This window comes from Nicotiana tabacum, chromosome 10, assembly GCF_000715075.1.
Source record: "Nicotiana tabacum cultivar K326 chromosome 10, ASM71507v2, whole genome shotgun sequence".
Taxonomy (NCBI): domain Eukaryota; kingdom Viridiplantae; phylum Streptophyta; class Magnoliopsida; order Solanales; family Solanaceae; genus Nicotiana; species Nicotiana tabacum.
Genome location: NC_134089.1, coordinates 113,726,743 through 113,752,364, shown reverse-complemented (window position 1 = coordinate 113,752,364; position 25,622 = coordinate 113,726,743). Strand labels below are relative to the sequence as shown.

The 25,622-nt window shown below is 41.3% G+C and overlaps 1 protein-coding gene across 1 annotated transcript; it reads left to right on the top strand.

Moving 5' to 3' along the window:
• The first annotated feature begins 274 nt into the window (after window positions 1-274).
• LOC107777534 (uncharacterized) lies at window positions 275-2,494 on the top strand. Its single transcript, XM_016597577.2, has 5 exons — window positions 275-452; window positions 687-782; window positions 1,174-1,313; window positions 1,432-1,524; window positions 1,881-2,494. The coding sequence occupies exons 1-5, from the start codon at window positions 275-277 to the stop codon at window positions 2,286-2,288; spliced, it is 915 nt and encodes a 304-aa protein (XP_016453063.2). The 3' UTR covers window positions 2,289-2,494.
• The last annotated feature ends 23,128 nt before the right edge of the window (window positions 2,495-25,622 follow it).

Sequence of the window (25,622 nt, the reverse complement as noted above, 5' to 3'; positions counted from 1 at the left end):
GCTGCTATAGCTCTTGGATTATGAGATGCTAAGGTGTTTCTACCACTGGATAATAATATATATTTTCTGGTGCACCAATACCTCTTAACTCGAGGACTATCTTTGCATTAAGGCTTTGTTTTTGTATATTTTTTGTACACAAATCGCGGTTTATATATTTTTTAATAGCTTGAGATGTGGATCATGCTTATGTGCCGGTAGATCCATTGGAGTTAATCTGGTACTAGTACAACTGAATGTAGTTAGTTAACTACTTTATTTTGGCGAAGGAACTATGCGGACTAGAGGTGGCAAAAGATTGGTAATTGAACAACATGATTATGAAAGTGTACGACCTTATATTGAGCAATTGATGGATGGTCAGAACCACTCTCAGACCCAATCACATGATAATCAATCTACTGAATTGTATAGTTCTTCTGGCACTGAAGTTCAAGAGAATGAAGAATCAGGTAACACTTGTTACTAAATCTTCCAGTTTCTTAATACAAAGATTATTACTCTTTGCTTTATCATTACAAGTTTGTTATAAACTCAATGAAGTTAGTCAATGCAGCTCCTTTTAGTTTGCAATTTTTTAAGAGAAATTGAAATAGAAATGCCATTTCAAGGGTATAATATTTAGGTATGAAAATGGATATTCTGTATATGAATTTTATGACATTCAATTTTTTTTTTAATGTTAGTCAATTCAGAAGCTAGGAAGGTTTGTGGTCCTACACTATTAAAAGATATTTGGAAATTGCCTCCAGGGAAGAAAATTGCTGTGCAATTTAATAATCGTAATCAAGCATCGAAAAAGAGGGTCGAAAGCTTGCTAGCTTTCTAGGCATTATCGCAAGAACTCCAGATCTAACACCTCTACACATAGATGATTGGCGAAGTTTTGATAAAGAAGAAAAGAAGAAATTGCTAGAGTTTGTAAGGGTATGGAGTTGTTGTTATTATTATTATTATTATTATTATTATCATTATTATTATTATTATTATTATTATTCTTGTTGTTGTTGTTGTTGTTATAGTTATTATTGCTATTATTATTGTTGTTGTTGTTGTTGTTATTCTTGTAAAAATATGTTATTGCTAAATGTTTTTTTTGGTTTTAGAAAAAGTTCTCTATCCCAACACATGGAGAAGCATATGTCTTAAAGTCAATTGGAAAAAAATGAAAAGATTACAAATCCGATTTAAAAAGTGAATATTTGGAAAAATATAAAACCAAAGATGCTTTGCTGAAGAATAGACCAGCAAGTCGCATACCAAGGGATCAATGGACTGGTCTTGTTTCTTATTGGCTTTCTGATAAAGCTAAGGTATAAACTTTAAAATCTTAAAAACGCACAATTAGTTGCTTATTATTATAGTTTTTTGATTAGTTTCATTAGTTGCTAATTGTTATATTGTTTTGATTATTTTATGTTGCAATGACAGAGGCGTACCCAAGCAAATAGAAATAATAGGGCCAAACAAAATATGCCTCACACAGGAGGATCCAAAAGTATTGACACCTTAATGGATGAGCAGGTACAAGTATAATTACAAAATAAAATATTTTAAAACTCTTTTATCATACAGATTTGACATCAAATTTATTGTAATAGGCCAAGAATTGTATAGAGCCTACACGAGCAAAAATATTTATACTAACACACAAAAAAACGTAAGGATGGTAGACTATTGGATGAGGAGTCTGCAAAGGCAGTTGTAAGATTTCTTCTTTTTCTTCCTTATAAAAAAAGATTTCTTCTCTTTCTTTTATATCTTGAACTAGGAAATAGATTAAAAAAGGAAAACTTAAAGAATAACTGAATTGAAAATTGAATTTTTGGTGTATTAAATTTATCTCTATTGTTAACTATGTTATGCCCTTAATTAATCAGGACATGATGAACGAAAGGTTGAGGGATACTGACGGATCAAATGACCAGCCTCCCCGCAGTGTTGCTTGGGAAGGAGATGTGTATTCCCAAGTGCTTGAAAATGATAAAAGTGGGTATGTTCGTGGTTTAGGACTTGGTCCAACTCCTTCTATGTTGTGGGGCAGTAGATCTTCCTTAGGAAATATTGTTATAGAGGATTCGTCTGATGAGGTTGTACAAAAACTAAAGCACGAGATAACAGAGTTAAAAGAGTTAAATGAAAAACAAAATGAAGAAATGAGTTTTATAAGACAAGAACTATCATGGATGCGGCAAGTCATGAGAAAAATTGCTCCAAATGAGTTACCTATGCCTCAGAATATCAATGGAGTCTCAACTGGACAGGCAACTCAATTTCAAAAGTTTTAGGCGTATATAGGCTAAGAAATGCTTGTTCCGGTTAGTAGCTATATATAGACTTAAGAGTTATGAGGAAAGTTTCACTTCTTGTAACTTTCAAGGTTTGTTATAAAATATGTGTGTGGGTATGTATTTGGTAGTTTTCTTTTTCTTGTTTGTTCACTGTTACAAATACTGTTACTTCTTGTACTCTGTAAACTTTAGTGCGTACTAAATATACATACAACTAAAATAATTTTACGTCTAAATATTTATCAGGTCGTTGATACCAACCATGACCATGAGCAAATACCAGAATCACCCAATATGCATAATATAGCTGGAAATACTCCGTCGTCTCGTGTATTTTCTATGCTTTCACATAAACTCTTTTTTGTTCTATTCATTTTTTCTTTCTATAAGTGAAAATCATTATGTAAGAAATATATTAATGCAAACCTTAATGGACTGTAATATAGGATTATTAGTTTGTTGCCCTTGATGTATGCTTAGTTTTAGCCAATAATTTAAATTTCTAGAGTATGTCTAGCAGCAACTAGTTTTTGGATCAAGGAACAAGAGAATATTTTTACCAATATTGTTTGGCTTTTGCTTAATCTAGCCTGTGGAAAATAATTCCCTCAATACTCAATCCCTTTTGTCCTTCATATCACCCAACAAAGAAATTTCAGTTTCTACTTTGTCACTCTTGCAGAGAGCGTCGATCAAAGTATTATATATGACAGTGTTTGGTGGCACATTTGTAGAAGAACACATATTCTGGAATATTTTCATAGCTTCATCAACATTTCCACCTAAACAATATGCATTAGTGCTCCATATGTAACAACATTAGGAAAATAACCATCATCAATCATCCTCTTCATAACTCTATGGGCAATTGCAAATTGCTCCTTCTGGCTGAAATATGATATCAAAGTGTTGTAGGTGTAGCGATCAGGTTTCTCATGCTTGCACATTCCACCAAGCAAAGTATTCAGAGAAATCACACTTGGCACTAACCCGCCCTTTTTCATCTGGTCAAAAAGCTCGTATGACCTTCTCAATCTCGCCTGCTTTGCAGAAACCATCTATCAAGCAATAGGTAACAGTATTAAGTTCATATCCGCTCTCCAGCCTCATCTTTTTCTTCAACTTAAACCCTTCTTCTTGCCTCCCTACTTTAGAAAGCCCACCAATCAATGTATTGTAGAGAACAAGGTCTGGCTTAACAAGAATGCCATCACTTTCACTGCCTCCCATCACTTTCACTGCATCATCGACCTTGTAACTTTTGCATAAATGATTGTTGAGAATCCCAAATGTCACAACATCTGGTTTACATGTATATATTACTTTGCCTCGCTATTTGTCCAGAATTGGTGTACATGTATATATTCCTTTGCCTCGCTATTTGTCCAGAATTGGTGTACATGTATGTGCTTGTACGAGTTATTGTATTTTAGATAGGACTATCATCTAAATAATAGAAATAACAAATGAGTAAAAGGAGATTCATTTTTCACATTACTTATTTTGTTATTTCAGGTTAAACAGTACGATGTGAAAGATTTTAGTACGAGGAAGATTTGCAGAATTGTTTGAGGGCTTCTACTCTTTTGTTATTATGAATATTATATAGAATTAGCGATAATAACATTGGTTATTTTGTTTGAACAATGCAATTTATCTTACATGTCGTTGATATATTAGTAAGAATTAATACTTTCTTTTGTTTTTCTTGATTGAATGAAATATATTATGTTTTTATGAGTTAAGTAGCGTATTTTATTAGCATTTTTGCAGTTTAAAGATAGTTTGATTTTTTATTTACCGCTAAAAGGGTATTTTTAATCGAGAACTAATTTGATTTAGCATTTGTTATAGTTGCAGCTACACAATTGCCATTATAGCCTATGACTTTTAGTGGAAATTTAATTCAATTTAATGTGACTTTTCGCGGCAATATAGTTTGATTTACTGACCAAAATATTAGACATTAAAGTGCAAATTAAGCCTACTATGGAATAGATTTTGTAGCCATTGAATTGCCACTAAATATTTGACATTAAAGCATTCTACTTTTAGCGGCAATATAATTAGATATATCGTCCAAAGAGAATGACCATTGAAGCACAATATAAGCCTATTATAAAATGGATTTAGCAGCCATTTAATTGCCGTTAAACTGTAGCCGTTAAAGCCCGGGACCTTTAGCGGCAATAAAACCTAGATTTACCGACACTTCATCGGATGGCCGCTAAAGGCTTTAGCGACGCCAGCAACCACGGCTAAAAATGAATAGCCGGTAAATCATTTAGCGGCAATATCTATTGCCGCTAAAAGGTTTTTTTGCCGCTAAAGACCATTTTTGTTGTAGTGTCATTAAAAGAAGTGATTTGTTAATGAAGTAAGTTGTTAAGGATTGGCTTGCCTAGCTCACATTAGTAGGCATCATCACGACTCCCGAGGGTGAAAATTCCGGGTCGTGACAAGTTGGTATCAGAGCCCTAGGTTACATAGGTCTCACAACTCACGGACAAGCTCAGTAGAGTCCGAGGGATCGGTACGGAGACGTCTGTATTTGTCCCCCAGAGGCTATAGAGTTAGGAAAATCTCACATTTGTTCTTTCTTGTCGTGCGGATTTGTTCCTCAAATGCTAATTGGATTTCTACTCTATTCTCTCACAGATGGCGAGAAGACGCACTTCCTCATCTACCGCTCAGTAGCCCGAGCCCCCAGCATCAGCTCCTACTAGGGGCAGAGGCCGAGGCTGTGCTAGAGGCTGAGGTAAGGGCAGAGTTTAGCCCCGACCAGCAGCACCAGTGGCGGAGCCTCAGGTTGATTTTGAGGAGGAGGTTCTGGCCCCAGCAATTCCGGTGGGCCCAGCTCAAGTCCCAGAGAGGTTTATTGCTACCCCAGTTCTTCAGGATGCTTTGGTCCAATTGGTAGGCCTCATGGAGAGTGTCACCCGAGCAGGTTTGCTTCCTGTAGCACCAGCCACTTCTCAGGCTGGAGGAGGGGCTCAAACTCCTGCTACACGCACTCTGGAGTAGGTAGCTCCTCAGATTCAAACTCCAGCAATTCAGCCAGTTGGAGCAGTTCAACCGGATGTAGTAGCTCAAACCGGTGATGGAGCGGCTATGTTTGCCGATGCTTTGTGGAGGCTGGATAGGTTCCCCAAGCTCTTCACTACTACTTTCAGCGACGCTTCTTCTGAGGATCCCCAGGATTTTCTATATAGTTATCACGAGGTTCTCAGGAACATGGGTATTGTTGAGACCAATGGGGTTGATTTTGCAACATTTCACTTGTCTGGATCCGCCAAGACTTGGTGGAGGGATTATTGCTTAGCTAGGCCAGCTGGGTCGCCATCTTTGACTTGGGAGCAGTTTACAGTATTGTTTCTGGAGAAGTTTCTCCCCGTTACTCAGAAAGAGGCCTATCGGAGGCAGTTCGAGCGCATCTAGTAGTGTTCCATGACGGTCACCCAGTATGAGACCAGGTTCATCGACTTAGCTCGCCATGCTCTTGTCATACTTCCTACCGAGAGATAGAGAGGGTGAGGAGGTTTATCGATAGTCTTATTCAGCCGATTCGTCTTCAGATGTCCAAGCAGGCCGGGAGTGAGATCACTTTTTAGGAAGCGACCAATGTGGCCCGCAGAGTTGAGATGGTTCTGTCGCAGGGAAGTGGTTAGGGGTCGGATAAGAGGCCCCGTCATTTAGGTAGATTCAGTGGTACCTCATCTGGAGGTAGAGATTCATATGGTAGAGGCCATCCTCCTAGGCCCTTTCACTTAGCTCTTCAGGCTTTCCACGGTGCTTCAGGTGGCCATGTTCCTCTGATTCAGTATTCTGATCAACAGTCCTTCAGTGCACCACCAGCACCTATCAGCACATCGCCGCTTCAGAGTTTTCAGGGTCGTCAGCCCCAGCAACCGAGGGCTTGTTTTACTTGTGGCGACACGAGGCACATTGCCAGGTATTGCCCTCGGGCTTCGAGCAGTTCTCTGCATTAAAGTTTTTGTGCTTTGGTTCAGGCACCAGATGTTTCACAGCCCGCCCAGTCAGCTAGAGGAACGGGTAGAGGTGCTAGAGGTGGAGCTCTGGCCGCCAAAGGTGGAGGCCAGCCAGCAGCAGGCCATCCCAGAGAGGTAGTTCAGGGTGGTGGGGCCCAGCCCTGATGTTATGCTCTCCCAGCCAAGCCCGAGGCTGAGGCTTCAGATGCAGTTATTACAGGTATGGTTCTGGTTTGTGATAGAGATGGTTCAGTGTTATTTGATCCAAGGTCTACATACTCGTATGTGTCATCTTATTTTTCACCGTATCTGGTCATGCCTAGTGATTTGTTGAGTATTCCTATTTATGTGTCTACACCGGTGGGTGATTCTATTGTGGTAGATTGAGTCCATCGCTCTTGTGTAGTTGTGATTGGGGGTCTTGAGACTCGTGTGGATTTATTGCTTCTAGACATGGTCGATTTTGATGTCATATTGGGGATGGACTGGCTATCACCTTACCACGCTATCTTGGACTATCATGCCAAGACTATGTACTTAGCTTTATTGGGTATGCCTCATTTAGAGTGGAGAGGGACTCCTGGTCATTCTACCCGTAGCATCATTTCTTATGTGAAGGCTCGACGTATGGTCGAGAAGGGGTGCTTGGCCTATTTAGCTTATGTTCATGATTCTAGTGCGGAGGATTTCTCTGTTGATTCTGTGGCCGTAGTTCGTGAGTTTCCTGAGGTATTCCTTTCAGACCTGCCGGGTATGCCGCCCAACAGGGATATTGACTTTTGCATTGATTTGGCTCCGGGCACTCAGCCCATTTCTATTCCGCCGTATCGTATGGCCCTGCCTGAGTTGAAAGAGTTGAAGGAGCAGTTGCAGGATTTGCTTGAGAAGGGTTTCATTATACCTAGTATTTCGCCTTGGGGTACGCCGGTGTTGTTTGTTAAGAAAAAGGATGGTTCGATGAGAATGTGCATTGATTATCGGCAATTGAACAAGGTCACTATCAAGATAAGTATCCACTGCCAAGGATTGATGATTTGTTCGATCAGCTTCAGGGTGCCAAGGTATTTTCAAAGATCAACTTGAGATCTGGCTACCATCAGTTGAGGATTAGGTCATCCGATGTACCTAAGACAGCTTTCCGCATTCGATACGAGCATAAGTTCTTGGTCATGTCATTTGGGTTGACAAATGCCCCAGCGGCTTTTAGGGATTTGATGAACCGAGTGTTCAGGCCTTATTTGGACTCATTCGTAATAGTCTTCATTAATGATATTTTGATATATTCCCACAGCCAGGAGGAGCACGAGCAGCATCTCAAAGTGGTTCTTCAGACTCTGAAGGATAGTCAATTATATGTTAAGTTCTCGAAGTGTGAGTTCTGGCTGAGTTCAGTTGCGTTTCTGGGTCATATTGTATCAGCAGAAGGTATTCAGGTTGATCTGAAGAAGATTGAGGCAGTCAAGAACTCGCCTAGACCAACATCAGCTACAGAGATTCAGAGTTTCTTGGGATTGGCAGGCTACAATCGTTGGTTTGTGGAGGGGTTCTCATCTATTGCAGCCCCGATGACCAGGTTGACCCAGAAGGGTGCCCAGTTCAGATGGTCGGACGAGTGTGAGGCAAGCTTTCAGAAGCTCAAGAAAACTCTGACTACCGCACCGATGTTGGTTTTGCCCACATGTTCAGGGCCTTACACAGTTTATTGCAATGCTTCCCTTATTGGGCTTGGTGCAGTGTTGATGCAGGATGGCAAGGTCATTGCATATGCTTCAAGGCAGTTGAAGATTCATGAGAAGAACTATCCGGTCCATGATTTAGAGTTGGCATCCATTATTCACGCATTGAATATTTGGAGGCATTATCTGTATGGCATGACATGTGAGGTATTGACTGATCACAAGAGTCTTCAGTATTTGTTCAAGCAAAAGGAGTTGAATTTGAAGCAAAGGAGATGGTTGGAGTTGTTGAAGGATTATGATATCACCATCTTATATCACCCAAGAAATGCCAATATGGTGGCTGATGCTCTGAGTAGAAAGTCAGCCAGCATGGGCAGTCTTGCTTATATTCCATCGGTAAGAGGCCGTTTGCATTGTATGTTCAGGCTTTGGCCAATCTATTTGTGAGATTGGATATCTCTGAGCCTAGCCAAGTATTATCTTGTATGGTCGCTCGTTCTTCATTATTGGAGCGTATCCGTGATCGACAGTTTGATAATCCCCATTTGTGTGTCCTTAGAGACACGGTGCAGCGTGGAGGTGCAGCGTGGAGGTGCCAAGCAGGTTACCTTAGGTGATGATAGAGTTTTGAGACTGGAGGGGCGAGTTTGTGTTCCTAATGTGGATGGGCTTCGAGAGTTGATTTTAGAGGAGGACCATAGTTCCCGGTACTCTATTCATCCAGGCACTACGAAGATGTATCAGGATTTGCGGCAGCATTATTGGTGGCGTAGAACGAAGAAGGATATTGTTGTATATGTGGATCGATGTCTAAATTGTCAGGAGGTTAAGTACGAGCATCAGAGGCCTGATGGATTGTTTCAGAGGATTGAGCTTCCCGAGTGGAAGTGGGAGCAGATTACTATGGACTTTGTTACTGGACTTCCACTGACTCGGAAGAAGTTTGACGTAGTTTGGGTCATTGTTGATAGACTGACCAAGTCATCGCATTTTATTCCTGTGGCAGTCTCCTATTCATCCGAGAGGTTAGCTGAGATTTATATCTGGGAGATTGTTCGTCTTTATGGTGTGCCCGTATCTATCATTTCGGACCGAGGTACGCAGTTTACCTCGCATTTCGGGAGAGCAGTTCATCGAGAGTTGGGAACCCAGGTTGAGTTGAGTACAACATTTCATCCTCAAACGGACGGGCAGTCCAAGCGGACTATTCAGATTTTGGAGGATATGCTCCGAGCTTGTGTCATCGATTTTGGAGGTTCGTGGGATCAGTTTTTGCCTTTAGTAGAGTTTGCCTACAACAACAGCTACCAGTCGAGCATCTAGATGGCTCCTTATGAGGCTTTATACGTTAGGCGGTGTCGATCTCCAATTGGGTGGTTTGAGCCGGGAGAGGCTCGGTTGTTGGGTATGGATCTGGTTCAAAAGGCCTTGGACAAGGTCAGGATCATTCGGGATAGGCTTCGTACAGCTCAGTCTAGGTAGAAGAGTTATATAGACTGCAAGGTTCGAGATGTGGCTTTTATGGTTGGTGAGCGGGTATTGCTCCGAGTGTCGCCTATGAAGGGCGTGATGAGATTCGAGAAGAAGGGCAAGCTTAGCCCTAGGTTCATTGGTCTATTTGAGATTCTTGATCGAGTGGGAGAGGTGGCTTAGAGGTGGAGAATGTGATGATTCAAAGGGTCATCACTTGCTTTTAGTTGATTTTTATGTCTTCGAGGCCTTGAAAACCTCATTAGAGTCACCTCGAATTGCGTGCGCAGTCCGGGTTCGTAGCCGGAAAGCTTAAATATGAAACTCTAAGAAAAAAAATGCTAAGTTTTGATGTTAAAAGGAATAATCTTGACATCAGTCAACATTTTGGGTAAACGGACCCAGATCTGTGATTCAAAGGTCCTAGAGGGTCCGTAGGAAAATATGGGACTTGGGCATATGCCCGGAATCGAATTCCGAGGTCCCAAGCTCGAGAAATAAATTTTTAAGTGAAATTATTTTTAGAAATTGATTAAGAAAATTTGAAATGAAAACTTATTAGAAAGCAATGGTATCGGGCCCGTATTTTGGTTCCGGCGTCTGGTACAGGTCTTATATATGACTTGAGTCATTCCTGTGAAATTTGGTTAAAAACAGACGTTGTTTGACGCGATCCGGACCCTAATTGAGAAATTTGATGTTTAAAAGAGTTTTGAGAAATTTCAGTAATCTCGAGGTTTAATTCGAAGCTCGTGATGTTATTTTGGTAATTTGATTACACGAATATGTTCGTAGGATGTTTTTGAGGTTGTGTGTATACTTGGGTTGGAGTTTCGAGGGCTCGGGTGAGTTTCGAGTAGGTTCCGGGATGCCTTAGGCTTAGAAAGTCAGGTGTTGCAGGTTCAGGAAGCCACAGTCTCTGAACCCTCTAGTGCGGTCCGCGAGAAAATGCATGCGACCGCGGAGGGGCCAGCGCGGACGTGGTCGCCTTTGTGCGGTCCGCGGTGGAAGCTGTGTGGCCGCAGTCGCCTTTGTGCGGTCCGCACAGGGTGCTCAACTGCAGGACTTCAAGGAGGGGCCAGCGCGGCCCCGGTCGCCTTTATGTGGTCCGCGGTGGAGGCTGTGCGGCCTTAGTCCATTTGATACGGTCCGCACTGGGGGTCTGAGAGGGGTTTAAATAAACGGGAATTTCAGCTATTTTTTACTTTTCAAAACCCCAAAAACATAAGAGGTGATTTTTCAAACAATATTTCTTCTCCAAAACATTGGTAAGTGATTTCTAACTCATTTTCTTCACTCCTTAACATCTTTTAACATGATTTCAACTTCAAATCAAAGATTTTCATGGGAGAAATTGGGTGTTTTGGGTAGAACCTAGGTTTTTCTAAAATTGGGGATTTGGACCTCAATTTGAGGTCTGATTTTAAAACAAATTATAAATTTGGATTCGTGGGGGAATGTGTAATCAGATTTCGGTCCGGACCTCGGGTTTCGACCACGTGGACCCGGGGGTGATTTCTAACTTTTGGGTAAAACTTTAGAAAACTCACTTTTGGGTAAAACTTTAGAAAACGCATTTTCATGTATTATGGTTGATTCATTTAGCACTTATTGATGTAATTAAGTAACTTGTGACTAGATTCGAGCAGATTGGTGGTGGAATCAAGGGGTAAAGCTATAGTTGAGACTTGAATGGTGATCAAGGCATCGAGGTAAGTGTTTGGTCTAACCCTAGCTTGAGGGATTAGGAGTTGAGTCATACTTACGTCTTGCTTCTTGTTGAGTACGACATATAGGCATGGTGACGAGTATCTATACGTTGGTGTCAAGCATGACCGTGAGTCTTAAATTGAAAGTTGTTGTGTTCTTAAATGACACTTGGGTGCTTTACTTAATGATCTTCGATGATTGAGCATTTTCAATAACTGAACTGAGTACAAGTTGAGTTGAGATTGGTTATAGCTGATTCTCCCTTGTCGGGATAACTAATTTAATATTGTTGTGTTCCCTTGTTGGGAAGTTATTATATTATTTATGTTCCCTTGCCGGGATTTCTTGTGATTGTGTAATGAAATGTAAAAGGGAGCGGGTGGTTCGCCTACCACAAGATATAATGAAATGGTAACGGGTAGTATGCCTACCACAAGATATAATAAAATGGGAGCGGGTGATACGCCTACTACAAAATATAATGAAATGGGAGCGGGTGGTACGCCTACCACAAGATATAATGAAATGGGAGCGGGTGGTACGCCTACCACGAGATATAATAAAATGGGAGCGGGTGGTACACCTATCACAAGATAAATAAAATGGGAGCGGGTGGTACACCTACTACGAGATATAATGAAATGAGAGAGGGTGGTACGCCTACCACAAGATATACTAAAATGGGAGCGGGTGGTACGCCTACCACAAGATATGAGAAATGGGATCGGGTTGCACGCCTGCAACAAGATGAAACAGAAAGTGAAAGTTGCCTTATTTCTCTTTATCCGTGTTAGAAGTTAAATTGTTGTTTCCTTACTATTCTTTGATATTCTGTTTTATCTGCTACCTCCTGAGCATGTTTCCCCTTTCCTTGCTTTGATTGCTTATTACCTGTTTACTTTTCCGCCATATAGTATATAACTGCACAGGTTTATCTGGAGTCTGGTCCTAGCCTCGTCACTACCTCGCCAAGGTTAGGCCAGACATTTACCAGCACATGGGGTCGGTTGTGCTGATACTACACTCTGTGCTCTTTTGCACAGATCCAGGTCTTGGACAGTAGCAGTAGCGCGGGAGCTAGCTTTCAGTCCAGTGAGACACCGAGGTAGCCTTGCAAGCGTCCGCAGGCCCGGCGTCTCCTCTATCTTTATTTAAGTCTGTTATCTCATGTATTCGAGACAAACCGTTTAAATTTTTCTTTCAAACGGTTGTATTTAGTACTCTTAGAAGTTCGTGAGTAATGTGACACTAGTTCTTGGGTGGAGGCATATGTTGATTTCCGTATTATTGTTCAGTTTCTTTAATTTAAGTCTTCTGTATATTCATTAAATTCCGTTGTTTTCATGCTATAACTGATAATCGTTAAAGGAAGTGATTTGTTAATGAAGTAAGATGTTAAGGATTGGCTTGCCTAGCTCACATTAGTATGCGCCATCATGACTCCCGAGGGTGGGAATTTTGGGTCGTGACATGGATAATAGGATTTAATTTAAAAAATTTCAGGGCCTTCTTGGATAATGGGATTTAATTTTGAAAGTTTTCAGGACCCTCCTGGATAATGGGACCTAGTTAAATTGCAAGACCTTCATAGATAACAAGATTTAGCGTAAGTTTTACATTTAGGATATAATTCAGCTTTAAAGTTTTCACTCTTAAGATGATATTTAATTTGAAGTTTTCAGGACCCTCCTGGACAATGGGATGTGGTTTTTAAATTCTTAGAGATTTTGGGTAACATAATTCGATTAACACTCACAGATGCACCCAGATACCAAAATGGGCAAAAAATTTCCTTTTGTTTTGTTTGTTTTATTGTAATGTCAGGCGCCCACCTGGAGAAACAGGGGAAGACAGTTCAAAGAAAAGTAATCTCAAGAAGAGGACAATTCAGGTTCAGCAATTAGGTACCCACCTAGAGAAACAAGGGAAGACAGTTCCAAGGAAAAGCAGTCTCAAGAGAAAGCAGTTCAGGTTCAGCAATCATCCGCCCACCTGAAGCATAAGGGAAGACGGCATAAGTTCAAAGGAAAGAGGGTTAAGCTCAGAAATCAGGCGCCCACCTGGAGAGCAAGGGAAAATGGTGCAAGTTTCGAGGGAAAATAGCTCAAGTTTCAAAGGAAAATAGTGCAAGTTCAGCAATCAGGCACCCACCTGGAAAGCAAGGGAAAATGGTGCAAGTTTCGAGAGAAAACAATTCCAAGTAGCAAGAGAAGATGGTTCGAGTTCAGTAATCAGGTGCCTGCCTAGAAAACAAGGGAAGACAATTCAAGTTTCATAGGAAAGGAATACAATTCAAATGTTGGTAATCAGGCACCCACCTGGAGAACAAAGGGAAAGCAGTAATGTTCAAAGGAAGACGATTCAAGTTCAACAATCAGGAGCCCACCTGGAGAACAAGGGAAAACAAGTCAACTTTCAAGGGAAAAGTAGAGTTTTGGCAATCAGGCGCCCACCTGGAGATCAAGGGAATACAATTCAAGTCTTAGTAATCAGGCGCCCACCTGGAGAGCAAGGGAATACGGTTAAAGTCTTGGTAATCAGGCGCCCACCTGGAGAGTAAGGAAATGCGGTTAAAATTTTGGCAATCAGGTGCCCACCTGGAGAGCAAGGGAATACAATTAAAGTTTTGGCAATCAGGAGCCCACCTGGAGAGCAAGGGAATACGGTTAAAGTTTTGGCAATCAGGCGCCCACCTGGAGAGGAAAGGAATACATTTAAAGTTTTGGCAATCAGGTGCCTACTTGGAGAGCAAGGGAACACAACTGAAATTTTGGCAATTAGACACCCACCTGAAGAACAAGAAAAGCAGTTCAAGTTTCAAAAAAAGACATCATAGGTTTCAAAGGGAAAACAGTTTAAAGTAACAAAGACAATACAATTCAAGTTTGGGTAATCAGACGCCCACCTGGAGTACAAGGGAAGGCAGTCCAAGTTTCAAAGGAAGACAGTTCGAGTATTGGCAATCAGGCGCCTACCTGGAGAATAAGGAAATTCACTTCAAAATGCAATTCAAGTCAGCAACAAAAGAAGCTCGCGGCAAGAATGCGAGTCAACAGTCCGAGATGATCAACGGAAGTTAGTCACAATCCAGAATAAAAATAAAAGAAAGGCAAGAAGTGAATACAGATGCAGAAGTTGATGAAAGATGTGAGCTGCTCAAGACATGACTAAAGTCACATGCATGGTATGTTCGATTTTGATCCGAAAAGCTGAAGAAGAATGAACTAGCACCTGCAACTAGCAAGCGTCAAGGATCAAATCCAAAGTCTGCATGAAGAACCATTCAAGACTCAAGATCAAGCTTTAGAAGACTTATAGATAGGAATCTTGTAACTCATAGTTGACAGGCTTAGTTAGTCTTTTTTATTTTTTGATGTAATAACAGGACCGCGGACCGGAACCTCGACAGAACGGCACCTCGACCGGATCTCCACCTCAGTATACTCCATCACTATTTCTACTTCTGAACTACATATGGCCTGATTCCTTTATAGCCAAGGAAATGTAGGCAGCTCAGATACCAGGGCTCGGTCACATTCTCCTTTCTCTTAGTTTTTGGTCTCTTTAAATAAGGGTCGGGTCAAAAAACCTGTCTAGTCGTTCTTTGTCTGAAGATACTTCGTATTTCCAATCAAAGAGGGGCAGTTGTAGACATGTGATTTTTGACCCTCCCCAAGATTTTTTATATTTTAGCATGTAAATATTTAATTTAGGCTTAATATCGCTATTTCAACTAATTTTGACTCTTTTACTTTATTTTATTACAAGAAAATAAAAATTACAAAAAAAAAATAGTTTCATTCATATTTTGCAGTCATTTTTAATCTTGAAAAATACCAAAAAAAATAGGTTTGTTTTAACAATTAGTCTTATCTTAATAGTTATTTTACTTAAGTAGGATTAATTAGTAAATGAGGTCGTATTTTTAGTCTTGTTCACGGAGAAAGAATAAAACTTGTCCTCAAACAACCCATTTTTAAGCTTAATCTTCGGACATAGCACATAATTCCCAAGCCCATAATTCCTAGGCCCATACCTCTTAACCTAAAAAAACCCTACAAAAACTAACCTAGACAATTGGAGGAATCAGCCGCAATACACAAAGAACCCCCTCCCTGAACGTCTTCTTCAGCATAGAAGCAACAAGAATCCCTCTTCAACCACACGACCCTTCCACCGTCAAATACACCCCGGAACCCAAGCAGCCATAGTCGCAGATCCCCATCCATTTTTCAGCCAACAACCAGAGAAAAACCCACGAACCTTGAGCTCCCTTCTCCTTCATGTTCCTTACACAAAAAAGCTTAGAGCTAGGCAGCAACTGAACGAAAAGAAAACCATAACGCCTCTAAGCAGCCGAGTCAACCATCCACTCTCTCTGACCTTAATCTCTCTCGGCTTCTTCTTCTTGAATTCAAATTAGTACAACAGTCATCGCCATTAAAGTTTCTCAATTTCTCAATTGTTTCACTTTATGCAATTCCCCTCTTCTCCGATTGTCAATAGCATCTTCATCCAAAACCGACGATGCCGAAGCTCTACGCCGGCATTGTATTCTCTATAGCAAGCTCTATTTGGATGTACCTCCTTCTAAGGTTCCGTTAATATACCCGTCATCCTACGACATTGCTTTTCTCGGGATCGAAAAACTGCATCCATTTGACGCTTCAAAATAGGGTCGAATCTGTCGGCTTCTCTCTAGGTGAAGTTGCTGAATTTCAATGAGTTATATTTGCATTCTATTGCTTCTGATAATACTCCAGACAATACAATGTTAGCACTACTATACAATTGGTTTCCGTAATTTGAATGAAATGGGATTGGCAAGATTCAAATGAGTATCTGCTTGGTAAATGGTAAGTTCTCTTTTTAATTTTATATTGCTATTTCTGGTTTGTTTATCACTAGATTATTAGTTGTTTTGTCATTTTGGAATAAGCAATTTTGCAGCAGATAGTCAGGACTGCAGTAAGCTTTTTCTATTCATCAGCCGAAATCAAATATACTACCAACAAAATGAATAATTGGAGTTTCTTATTGACTAAGTTGATGTGCGATCATCGTTATCGTTTTCTATGTATGACAATAAATCAATATTTTTTCTTGTTGATAAATCAACTTGTTGTATACATGTTATGACTAATTACGAAATGTTGAACGGTGGATGCTTTGCTGAATTATGTGACAGAAGCTGGTGGATAAGAAATTTCCAGGGTACATTTATGTGACCCGGCCATATTTTTATCTTGTTAATAAAATAAACATGTTCTGGATCGTGGGTACGGTTCCCGTGACATGATTCACAATGTGTAATCAAATAATTAGTTGTATATTATTAAAAGTGGTTTAGAAGGAATAAAAATGCACAAGGTTTCAAAGGTGTTTTAAAATCAAATAAATAGGCCAATAATAACAGTTGAGCAATCATACTAGAACCACGGAACTCGGGAATGTCTAACACCTTCTCCCGAGTTAATAAAATTCTTTACCCGGATTTCTGTGTTTCGTGGACTGTAAAACAGAGTCAATCTTTCCCCGATTCAGGATTTAACCGGTGACTTGGGACACCATAAATTATCCCAAGTGGTGACTCTGAATTTGAAATAAATAATCCTGTTTCAATTGTTGGGAAAAACTCCCTTATACCCCTTCCCGGGTTAGGAAAATGAGGTGTGACATTTACTTGTCTTATCTCTTATTTGCAATTTGTACTACATACTTAGTTGAATTACCTACTTTCTTGATTCCATATTCATTATTTGATTGTGGTTCCTTACTCGAAATTGCTTTCCCTGAAGTATCATTATTTCAGTTGTTATGTTTGTTTTCTGTTATTATTATTGAGATAATTGTTTGGTTGTGACACGAGGTTTCTGCCATGCGGAGTTATCGTGGCATGAGGTTTCTACTAAGTGGATTGTTATTGTGGAACGAGGTTTCTGCCGTGCGGATTGTTATCAGGGCACGAGATTTTTGTCGTACAGATTGTTATTGTGGCACGAGGTTTCTGCCGTGCGGATTGTTATTTTGGTATGAGGTTTCCGCTATGCGGTTGTTGTTTCCTCTAGTTGTTGTATTGTTTGTTGTTTTTGTTACTTAACTTGTAAGATTCTTAGTTCTTTGAATGTTGTATTTGTCTTATTTGATTCCCGTGTTGTTATTTTTCGTACATTCTTATTATTTCATTTCCCTGCCATTTTAGTATATCATTTCATCTTCCGCCTTATTTCTTATACTCTAGTAGGGCCCTGACCTGACCTCGTCACTACTCTACCGAGGTTAGGCTTGGCACTTACCGGTACCGTTATGGTGTACTCATACTACGCTTCTGCATATGTTTTATGCAGATCCACGTATATCATATTAGCCTCAGTATTAGGGCATTGTGTTGCTGCTTCAGAGACTTCAAGGTACACCTTCCCACGTTCGCAGGCCTCAGAGTCCCCTTCTTTCCTACTTTTTACTTATTTTTTTTAATCCTAAATACAGTGATGTATAGGAGCATTCCACAATTTATCTAGAGCTTGTAACTTGTATTTCACCGGGTTTTGGGATTTGTACATATTGAGCGGCGGTTTTAATTTATTTAGTTGTGGATGTTTGATATCTAAGTTATTATTTCATTCATTTCGCATAATTATTAGGCTTACCTAGTCTTAGAGACTAGGTGTCGTCACGATATCTTATGAAGGGAATTTCGGTTGTGACAAGTTGGTATCAGAGCTCTAGTTTTATAGGTGTTATGTGTCACAAGCAGGTTTAATAGGTACAAAGACGTCTATACTTATTTTTGGCAGGCTATGGAATTGTTAGGAAAAACTTCACTTCTTTGATTCCTTGTCGTGCGAAATTGTTGACTTAAGGATTCTAAACTTATGTCTTCTATTCTCTCATAGATGGTGAGGACACGTATAGTCGGATCAGATGACCAGATACCCGTGCCTTTCCTAGAGCCGCAAGAGGCCGGGGCCGGGGTAGAGGCCGAGGACGTCCACATGGTGCAGCTAGAGCACTTGCACGAGCTGCTATAGAAGATCCACCAGCAGCTCCAGCCAGAGCGCAGGCACCTGACACTCCTGTTACTGTACCAGCTCTCTAGGAGACCCTTGCCCAGTTTCTGAGTATTCGGTACTTTAGCTCAGACAGGGTTGATCCCATTTGCTCTTACCACATCTCAGGATGGGGGAGGAGCACAAAATCCCGCTGCCTATACCCCAGAGTAGTAGGTTCGGGTCGATTAGGTTCCAAAAGTCATACCAGTACAGTCTGTAGCCCAGTTCAGCCCGAGGTTAGGGCTGAAGGTTCTGAGGGGGAGCAGCTCAGGCTCGAGAGGCTGCTACTTTCAGTGGCTTGGCGTCATAGGATGCCTAGGAATTTCTTGAGGAGTGCCACTGTATACTCCGTACTATGGGTATTGCGATGTCTAATGGGGTTGCTTTCTCCAGCTTAGGGGAACGGCCTATCAGTGCTGGTGAGCATATGAGCTGGGTAGTCCGGTCGAGGCAGCTTCACTCACTTGGATTTAGTTCTCAATTATGTTCTTGAGGGAGTATGTTCCCTAGAGTCTTAGAGATTCATGGCACACAGAGTTTGAGCAGTTGCGCTAGGGTTCTATAACCGTGTCGGAGTATGCAGTTCGGTTTAGTGATTTGGCTAGGCATGTACTAACCTTGGTTTGCTACTATTCGAGAGCGGGTCCGTCAATTTATCGAGGGGCTCAACCCCAGTATCAGATTTAGCATGGCCCGAGAGTTGGAGATAGATATTGCATACCAGCAGGTGTAGGGATTGCTAGGAGATTGGAAGGCATACTAACTCGGGAGAAAGAGGAGAGAGAGAGAGACTAAGAGGTCTCGAGAGTCTGGCATATATAGTGGTACTCGTGCCCCAACTGTGCTTGTCAGGGTAGGGGTTGTGTAAGTCGCCTTGTTCATTCAGCACTTCCAGCCGCCAATAGTATTCCGGCCACTCCTAGGCCCCACACTTCCTGTTATGCACTACCATTGTCTAGTTCACCTCCTGCACAAGGTGCTTTTAATGATCAATCTAGTCGATCATGCCCAAGCCAGCCACAGTAGCCACATCCTCCGAGAGCTTATTTTGAGTATGCTGACATCTATCATATGAGGGATTGTCCCATACTTAGGAGGGGTGCACATCCACAGACTACTCAGGCTCCATGTGCTCCACCAGGTCCTTAGGCTATGGTTACAGCACCAGCTACCACTCCACCTGCTCAGCTAGCTTGAGGTGGAGGTCAGGCAAGTAGAGGTCACCCTAGAGGGGGAGGCTAGGCTAGATGTTATGCTCTTCCTACTCGGACGGAGGCAGTTGCATCCGACTCTATCATTACAGATATTGTTCCGGTCTGTCATAGAGATGCATCAATCTTATTTGATCCAGACTCTACTTATTCATATGTATCATCTTATTTTGCTCCGTATTTGGGTGTATACTATGATTCTTTTAGTTCTCCTATCTATATGTCTATACCTGTGGGAGATTCTATTATTGTTGACCATTTGTATTGGTCGTGTTTGGTTGTTCTTAGTGGTTTTGAGACCAAAAATGATCTATTATTGCTCAGTATGATAGATTTTGATGTTATTTTGGGCATGGACAGATTGCCGCCTATTATGTTATTCTTGATTGTCACGCCAAGACCGTGATGCTGTCCATACTAGGATTTCCACGGTTAGAGTGGAGATGTACCTTATATTATACTCTTAGTATAGTTATTTCATTTCTAAAGGCACAACGGATGGTTGAGAAGGGGTGTGATGCATATCTAGCATATATGAGAGATGTCAGTGTTGATACCATCGAGTTAGTTCCAGTAGTGAGGGATTATCTTGATATATTTCCAATAGATCTTCCAGGCATGCCGCCCGACAAGGATATCAACTTCGGTACTGATTTGTTAGCAGGCACTCAGCTCATCTCTATTCCTCCATATCATATGGCCCCACCAGAGTTAAAAGAGTTAAAGAAGCAGTTGCAAGAGTTGCTTGATAAAGGCTTTATTTGGCCCAGTGTGTCGCCTTGGGGTGCCCCAATCTTGTTTGTGAAGAAGAAGGATGGTTCTATGCGTATGTGTATTGATTATCGCTAGTTGAACAAGGTTACAATGAAGAATAGATATCCATTGCCACTTATTAATGACCTATTTGATCAGTTACAGGGTGCTAGAGAGTTCTCCAAGATTGATTTGCATTCAGGATATCATCAGTTGAAAATTCGGGAGCCAGATATCCTAAAAACTGCCTTCAGGACTCGGTATGGTCACTACGAGTTCCTTATGATGTCGTTTGGGCTGACCAACACCCCAGCAGTGTTCATGCACTTGATGCACAGTGTATTATGACCCTATCTTGACTCATTAGTCATTGTTTTTATTGACGACATTCTAGTGTACTCCCGGATTCAGGAGGATTATGAGCAGCACATGAGGACTGTGCTCTAGACTTTGAGAGAAAAGAAGTTATATGAGAAATTTTCAAAATGTGAATTCTGCCTTGATTCAGTGGCATTTTTGGGTCATGTAGTGTCAAGTGAGGGGATCAAGGTAGATCCGAAAAATATTGAACCAGTGTAGGGTTGGCCTAGACCGTCCTCAGCTACAGAGATCCGAAGTTTTCTTGGTTTGGCGGGGTACTACCATCAATTTTGTGGTTTCTCATCTATTGCAGCACCTATGACTAGGTTAACCCAGAAGGGTGCTCCGTTTAGATGGATAGAGGAGTGTGAGGATAGCTTTTAAAAGCTCAAGACTTCTTTGACTACGGCCCCAGTATCGGCATTGCCTATAGGTTTGGGGTTTTATACTATGTATTATGATGCATCGCGTATTGGTCTCGGTGCAGTGTTGATGCATGATGGTAGGGTGATTGCCTACGCGTCCAATAGCTGAAGGTGCATGAGAAGAACTATCATGTCCATGACCTTGAGTGAGCAGCTATTGTTCATGCCTTGAAGATTTGGCTTCACTATTTGTACGTGTCCTTTATGAGATCTACATCGATCACCGGAGTCTGCAGCATCTGTCAAACAGAAGGATCTTAACTTGCTTCAGAGGAGGTGGTTAGAGTTGCTTAAGGACTATGATATAACTATTCTATATCATCCCAGGAAGGCCAAAACGGTGGTCGATACCTTGAGTCGTAGGGTAGAGAGTTTGGGCAGTCTAGCATATCTACCAGCAGCAAATAGGCCATTAGCATTGGATGTTTAGGCATTGGCCAACCAGTTTGTTAGGTTGGATGTTTTTTAGCCGAGCCGAGTTTTGGCTTGTTTGGTTTCTCAGTCTTCTCTTTATGATCATATCAGAGAGTGTCAGTATGATGACTTCCATCTACTTGTCCTTAAGGACATGGTTACATGGTGATGCCAAGGAGGTCACTATTGGAGATGACAAGCTATGTGCGCCCAATGTAGATGGTTTGCGTGAGTTGATTCTCCATGAGGCTCATAATTCGTGGTACTCCATTTGTCCAGGTGCCACGAAGATGTATCAGGACCCGAGGTAGCATTATTGGTGGAGGAAGATGGAGAAGGACATAGTGGAGTATGTAGCTCGGTGCCTAAATTGTCAGCAAGTGAAGCATGAGCATCAATGGCCAGGTGGATTGATTTAGAAGCTAGAGATTCCGGAGTGGAAATGGGAGAGGATCATTATAGATTTTGTTGTTGGACTCCCACAGACTCAAAGGAAGTTCGATGCAGTTTGGGTGATTGTGGATAGATTGACCAAATAGGCTCATTTCATTCCAGTGATGACTACTTATTCTTCTGAGCAGCTAGCTCGAGTTTATATCCGCGAGATTGTCAGGCTTCATGGTGTGCCAGTATCCATCATCTCTGACCGGGGCATGCAGTTTACATCGCGGTTCTAGAGAGTCATACGGCATGAGTTAGGTACTCGGGTGAAGTTGAGCATAATATTTCACCGTCAGATGGACGAACAATCCGAGCGCTTTATTCAGATATTGGAGGATATGTTTCGTGCATGTGTGATGGAGTTTGGGGGTTCTTGGGACCAGTTCTTTCCACTTGCAAAGTTTGTGTACAACAACAGCTACCATTCAAGCATTCAAATGGTCGGTGTCGATCTCTAATGGGTTGGTTTAAGCCTGGCGAATCTAGGCTACTAGGTATAGACTTGGTCAGGATGCCTTGGAAAAAGTTAAATCGATTCAGGATCGACTTCGTACAACCCAGTCCAGATAAAATAGTTATACGGATCGGAAGGTTTGAGATGTTGCTTTCATGGTTGGGGAGCAGATCTTGATTTGGATTTTGCCCTTGTGGGGTGTTATGAGGTTCGGGAAGAAGGGCAAGTTGAGCCCTAGGTATATCGGTCCTTTTGAGATTCTTGGGAGGGTTGGAGAGGTGGCTTAAAGACTTGCACTACCACCTAGTCTAGATGCAGTTCATCCAGTATTCTATGTTTTTATGATCCGGAAGTATCACGGCGATCTGTCTCATGTGTTAGACTTCATCTAAGTTCAATTGGACAAAAATCTATCTTATGTTGAGGAGCCGGTGGCCATTTTGGACAGGCAGGCTCAAAAGTTGAGGTCAAAGAGCATTGCTTCAGTAAAGGTTCTGTGGAAGGGTAAACCAGTCAAGGAACCGACTTAGGAGACCGAGCATGATATGTGCAACTGTTATCCTTATTTTTCACCACTTTAGGTATGTCTTTATACTCGTTCGAGGACGAACATTTCTTTTAAGAGGGGGAGGATGTCACGACCCGGCCGGTCGTTTTTTAGAGTATTAGCCCTGATACCTTATTTATTTCTCCCTCTATTTCATTTTGTGGTTACTTGACTTGCCAGGGTGCTTGGTGTTGGATTCGGGTGAGTTTTGGAGTGGAATGGGACACATCCCTAAGTTTGAAGTTTAAGTTGTAAGAGTTAACTGTAGGTTGACTTATGTGAAGAGCGTGTCCGGATGTTGATTTGGAGGTCCGTAGGTCATTTTGGCGTTAATTGGCGAAAGTTGGAAATTGGTTGAATTTTGTTAAATTTGATCGGGTGTGGAATTTTTGGAATCGGGGTCGGATTTTGATTTTGGAAGTTGGAGTAGGCCCGTAATGTCAAATGTGACTCTTGTGCACAATTTGGGTCAATCGGACTAGATTTGATAAGTTTCGGCATCAGATGTGGAAGTTAGGAGTTTATAAGTTCATTAAACTTGAATTGGGGTGCGATTCGTGGTTTTAGCATTGCTTGATGTGATTTGAAGGCTTGACTAAGTTTGTATGATATTTTAGGACTTGTTAGTATTATTTGTTGAGGTCCCGGGGGCTTCTGGCGCAATTCGGATCGTGATCGGATCATAGATTGGACTTGTGCAAATGCTGAAGCTCCCAGCTTCTGGTGTAATCGCATATGCGGAGGATTCGACTGCATGTGCAGACTCGCACGTCCATTTGAGGGAACGCAGAAGCGGAGAAAGCAGCCCAGGCAAGGGCTCGTAGATGCGGATAAGGTCCCGCAGGAGCGGATTGGCTACTGCGGTGAGGTGATGCGTAGAAACGACTAAGGTCGCATGTGCAAAACATTTGTCACAGGCGCGCACGCGCAGGTGCGGCCCTTTTCTCGAAGAAGTGGACGCTGGGGATTTAAGTGAAATCCGCACCTGCGATGACTTTTCCGCAGGTGCGGAGCTGCAGATGCGTCAGTGAGGTCGCAGGTGTGACATTTCTAGGCAGAAAAATGGGAGAAACGAGGGGTTGATTTATTTTTCATTTTGATACTTTGTGAGCTCGGATTAAGGCGAGATTTTGGGAGATTTTCAGAGAAGCTATTTGGGTTAGGATTTTTGACTCAATTTTGTATAATTCTATGAATCTGTTATTAGTTACACCTTATAATTTGTGTTTTGGAGTTCAAATTTGGGGAAATAAGGTGTAAAGTTCTTAGACCGAGTTTTCAGGTTTTGAAAGGCTAAATGAGGTCGGATTTGGATAGTCCTTGTATGGTTGGACTTGAAATCAAATGGGTGTTCAGATTTTATATTTTTTGTCGGGTTACGAGATGTGGGTTCGGGTTGACTTTTTGGGGCGATTTTCTAATTCTTTGCTAAATTCTTAATTTTATTATTTAGATTAGTTTCTTATAGTTATAGTTATAATATGTAATTACTTTTGGCTAGATTTGAGCCGTTCGGAGTTGGAAAGTCAAGGGAAAGGCATTCTTATTGATTGATTGAGCGAGGTTTGAGGTAAGTGACTTGTCTAACCTTGTGTGGGGGAAATCCTCTTAGAATTTTGTACTGTTGTGATAGTTTTCGATATATGAGTATCGTGTACGCGAGGTGACGAGTGCGTACACGGGCTAAATATTGAAATTCCGGTTTACACTAAGTAGTTTCTTTTTTATGCCTTAATTGAGTTATTTTAGCACACGTAGTCCTCAAGTTTAGCCTAATTTCACATGTCTATCTGTCTTATCTCTTATTTGCAATTTATGCTACATGCTTAGTTAAATAACCTGCTTTCTTGATTCCATATTCATTATTTGACTGTGTGGTTCCTTACTTGAAATTGCTATCCTTGAAGTATCATTGTTTCAGTTGTTATGTTTGTTTTCCGTGATTATTGTTGGGATGATTGTCTAGTTGTGGCACGAGGTTTCTACAGTGTGAATTGTTATCGTGTCACAAGGTTTCTACCGTGCGGATTGTTATTGTGGCATGGGATTTCTGCCGTGCGGATTGTTATATTAGCACGAGGTTTCTGCAGTGCGGATTGCTATTGTGGCACGGGATTTCTAATGTGCGGATTGTTATTGTGGCACTAGGTTTCTATCGTTCAGATTGTTATTGTGGCACGAGGTTTCTACCGTGCAGATTGTTATTGTGGCACGAGGTTTCTGTCGTGTGGTTGTTGTTTTCTCTAGTTGATGTATTGTTGGTTGTTGTTATTGTTCCTTAACTTGTAAGATTCTTGTTTCCTTACGTGTTGTATTTGTCTTCTTTGATTCCCGTGCTAGAGTTTTCTGTACGTTCTTATTGTTTCATTTCCCTGCCATTTTATTGTATCATTTCATCTTCCGCCTTATTTCTTATATTTCAGTAGGGTCCTGACTTGACCTCATCACTACTCTACTGAGATTAGGTTTGGCACTTACTGAGTACCGTTGCGGTGTACTCATACTATGCTTCTGCACATATTTTGTGCAGATCAAGGTACATCCTATCTGCCTCGGTATTAGTGCGCTATGTTGCTGCTTCGGAGGCTTCAAGGTACACGTGCCCGCCTTCGCAGGCGTCGGAGTCCCCTTCTCTCCTGCTCTTTACTTATCTCTTCTTTTTTTATCTTATAGATGGTGATGTCTATTCGCATTTCACAATGTATCTAGAGCTTGTGACTTGTATTTCACTGAGTTTTGAGATTTGTACATGTTGAGCGGCAGTTTTCATTTATATAGCTGTGAATTTTTTATATCTAAGTTATTATTTCAGTTACGCCGTATATT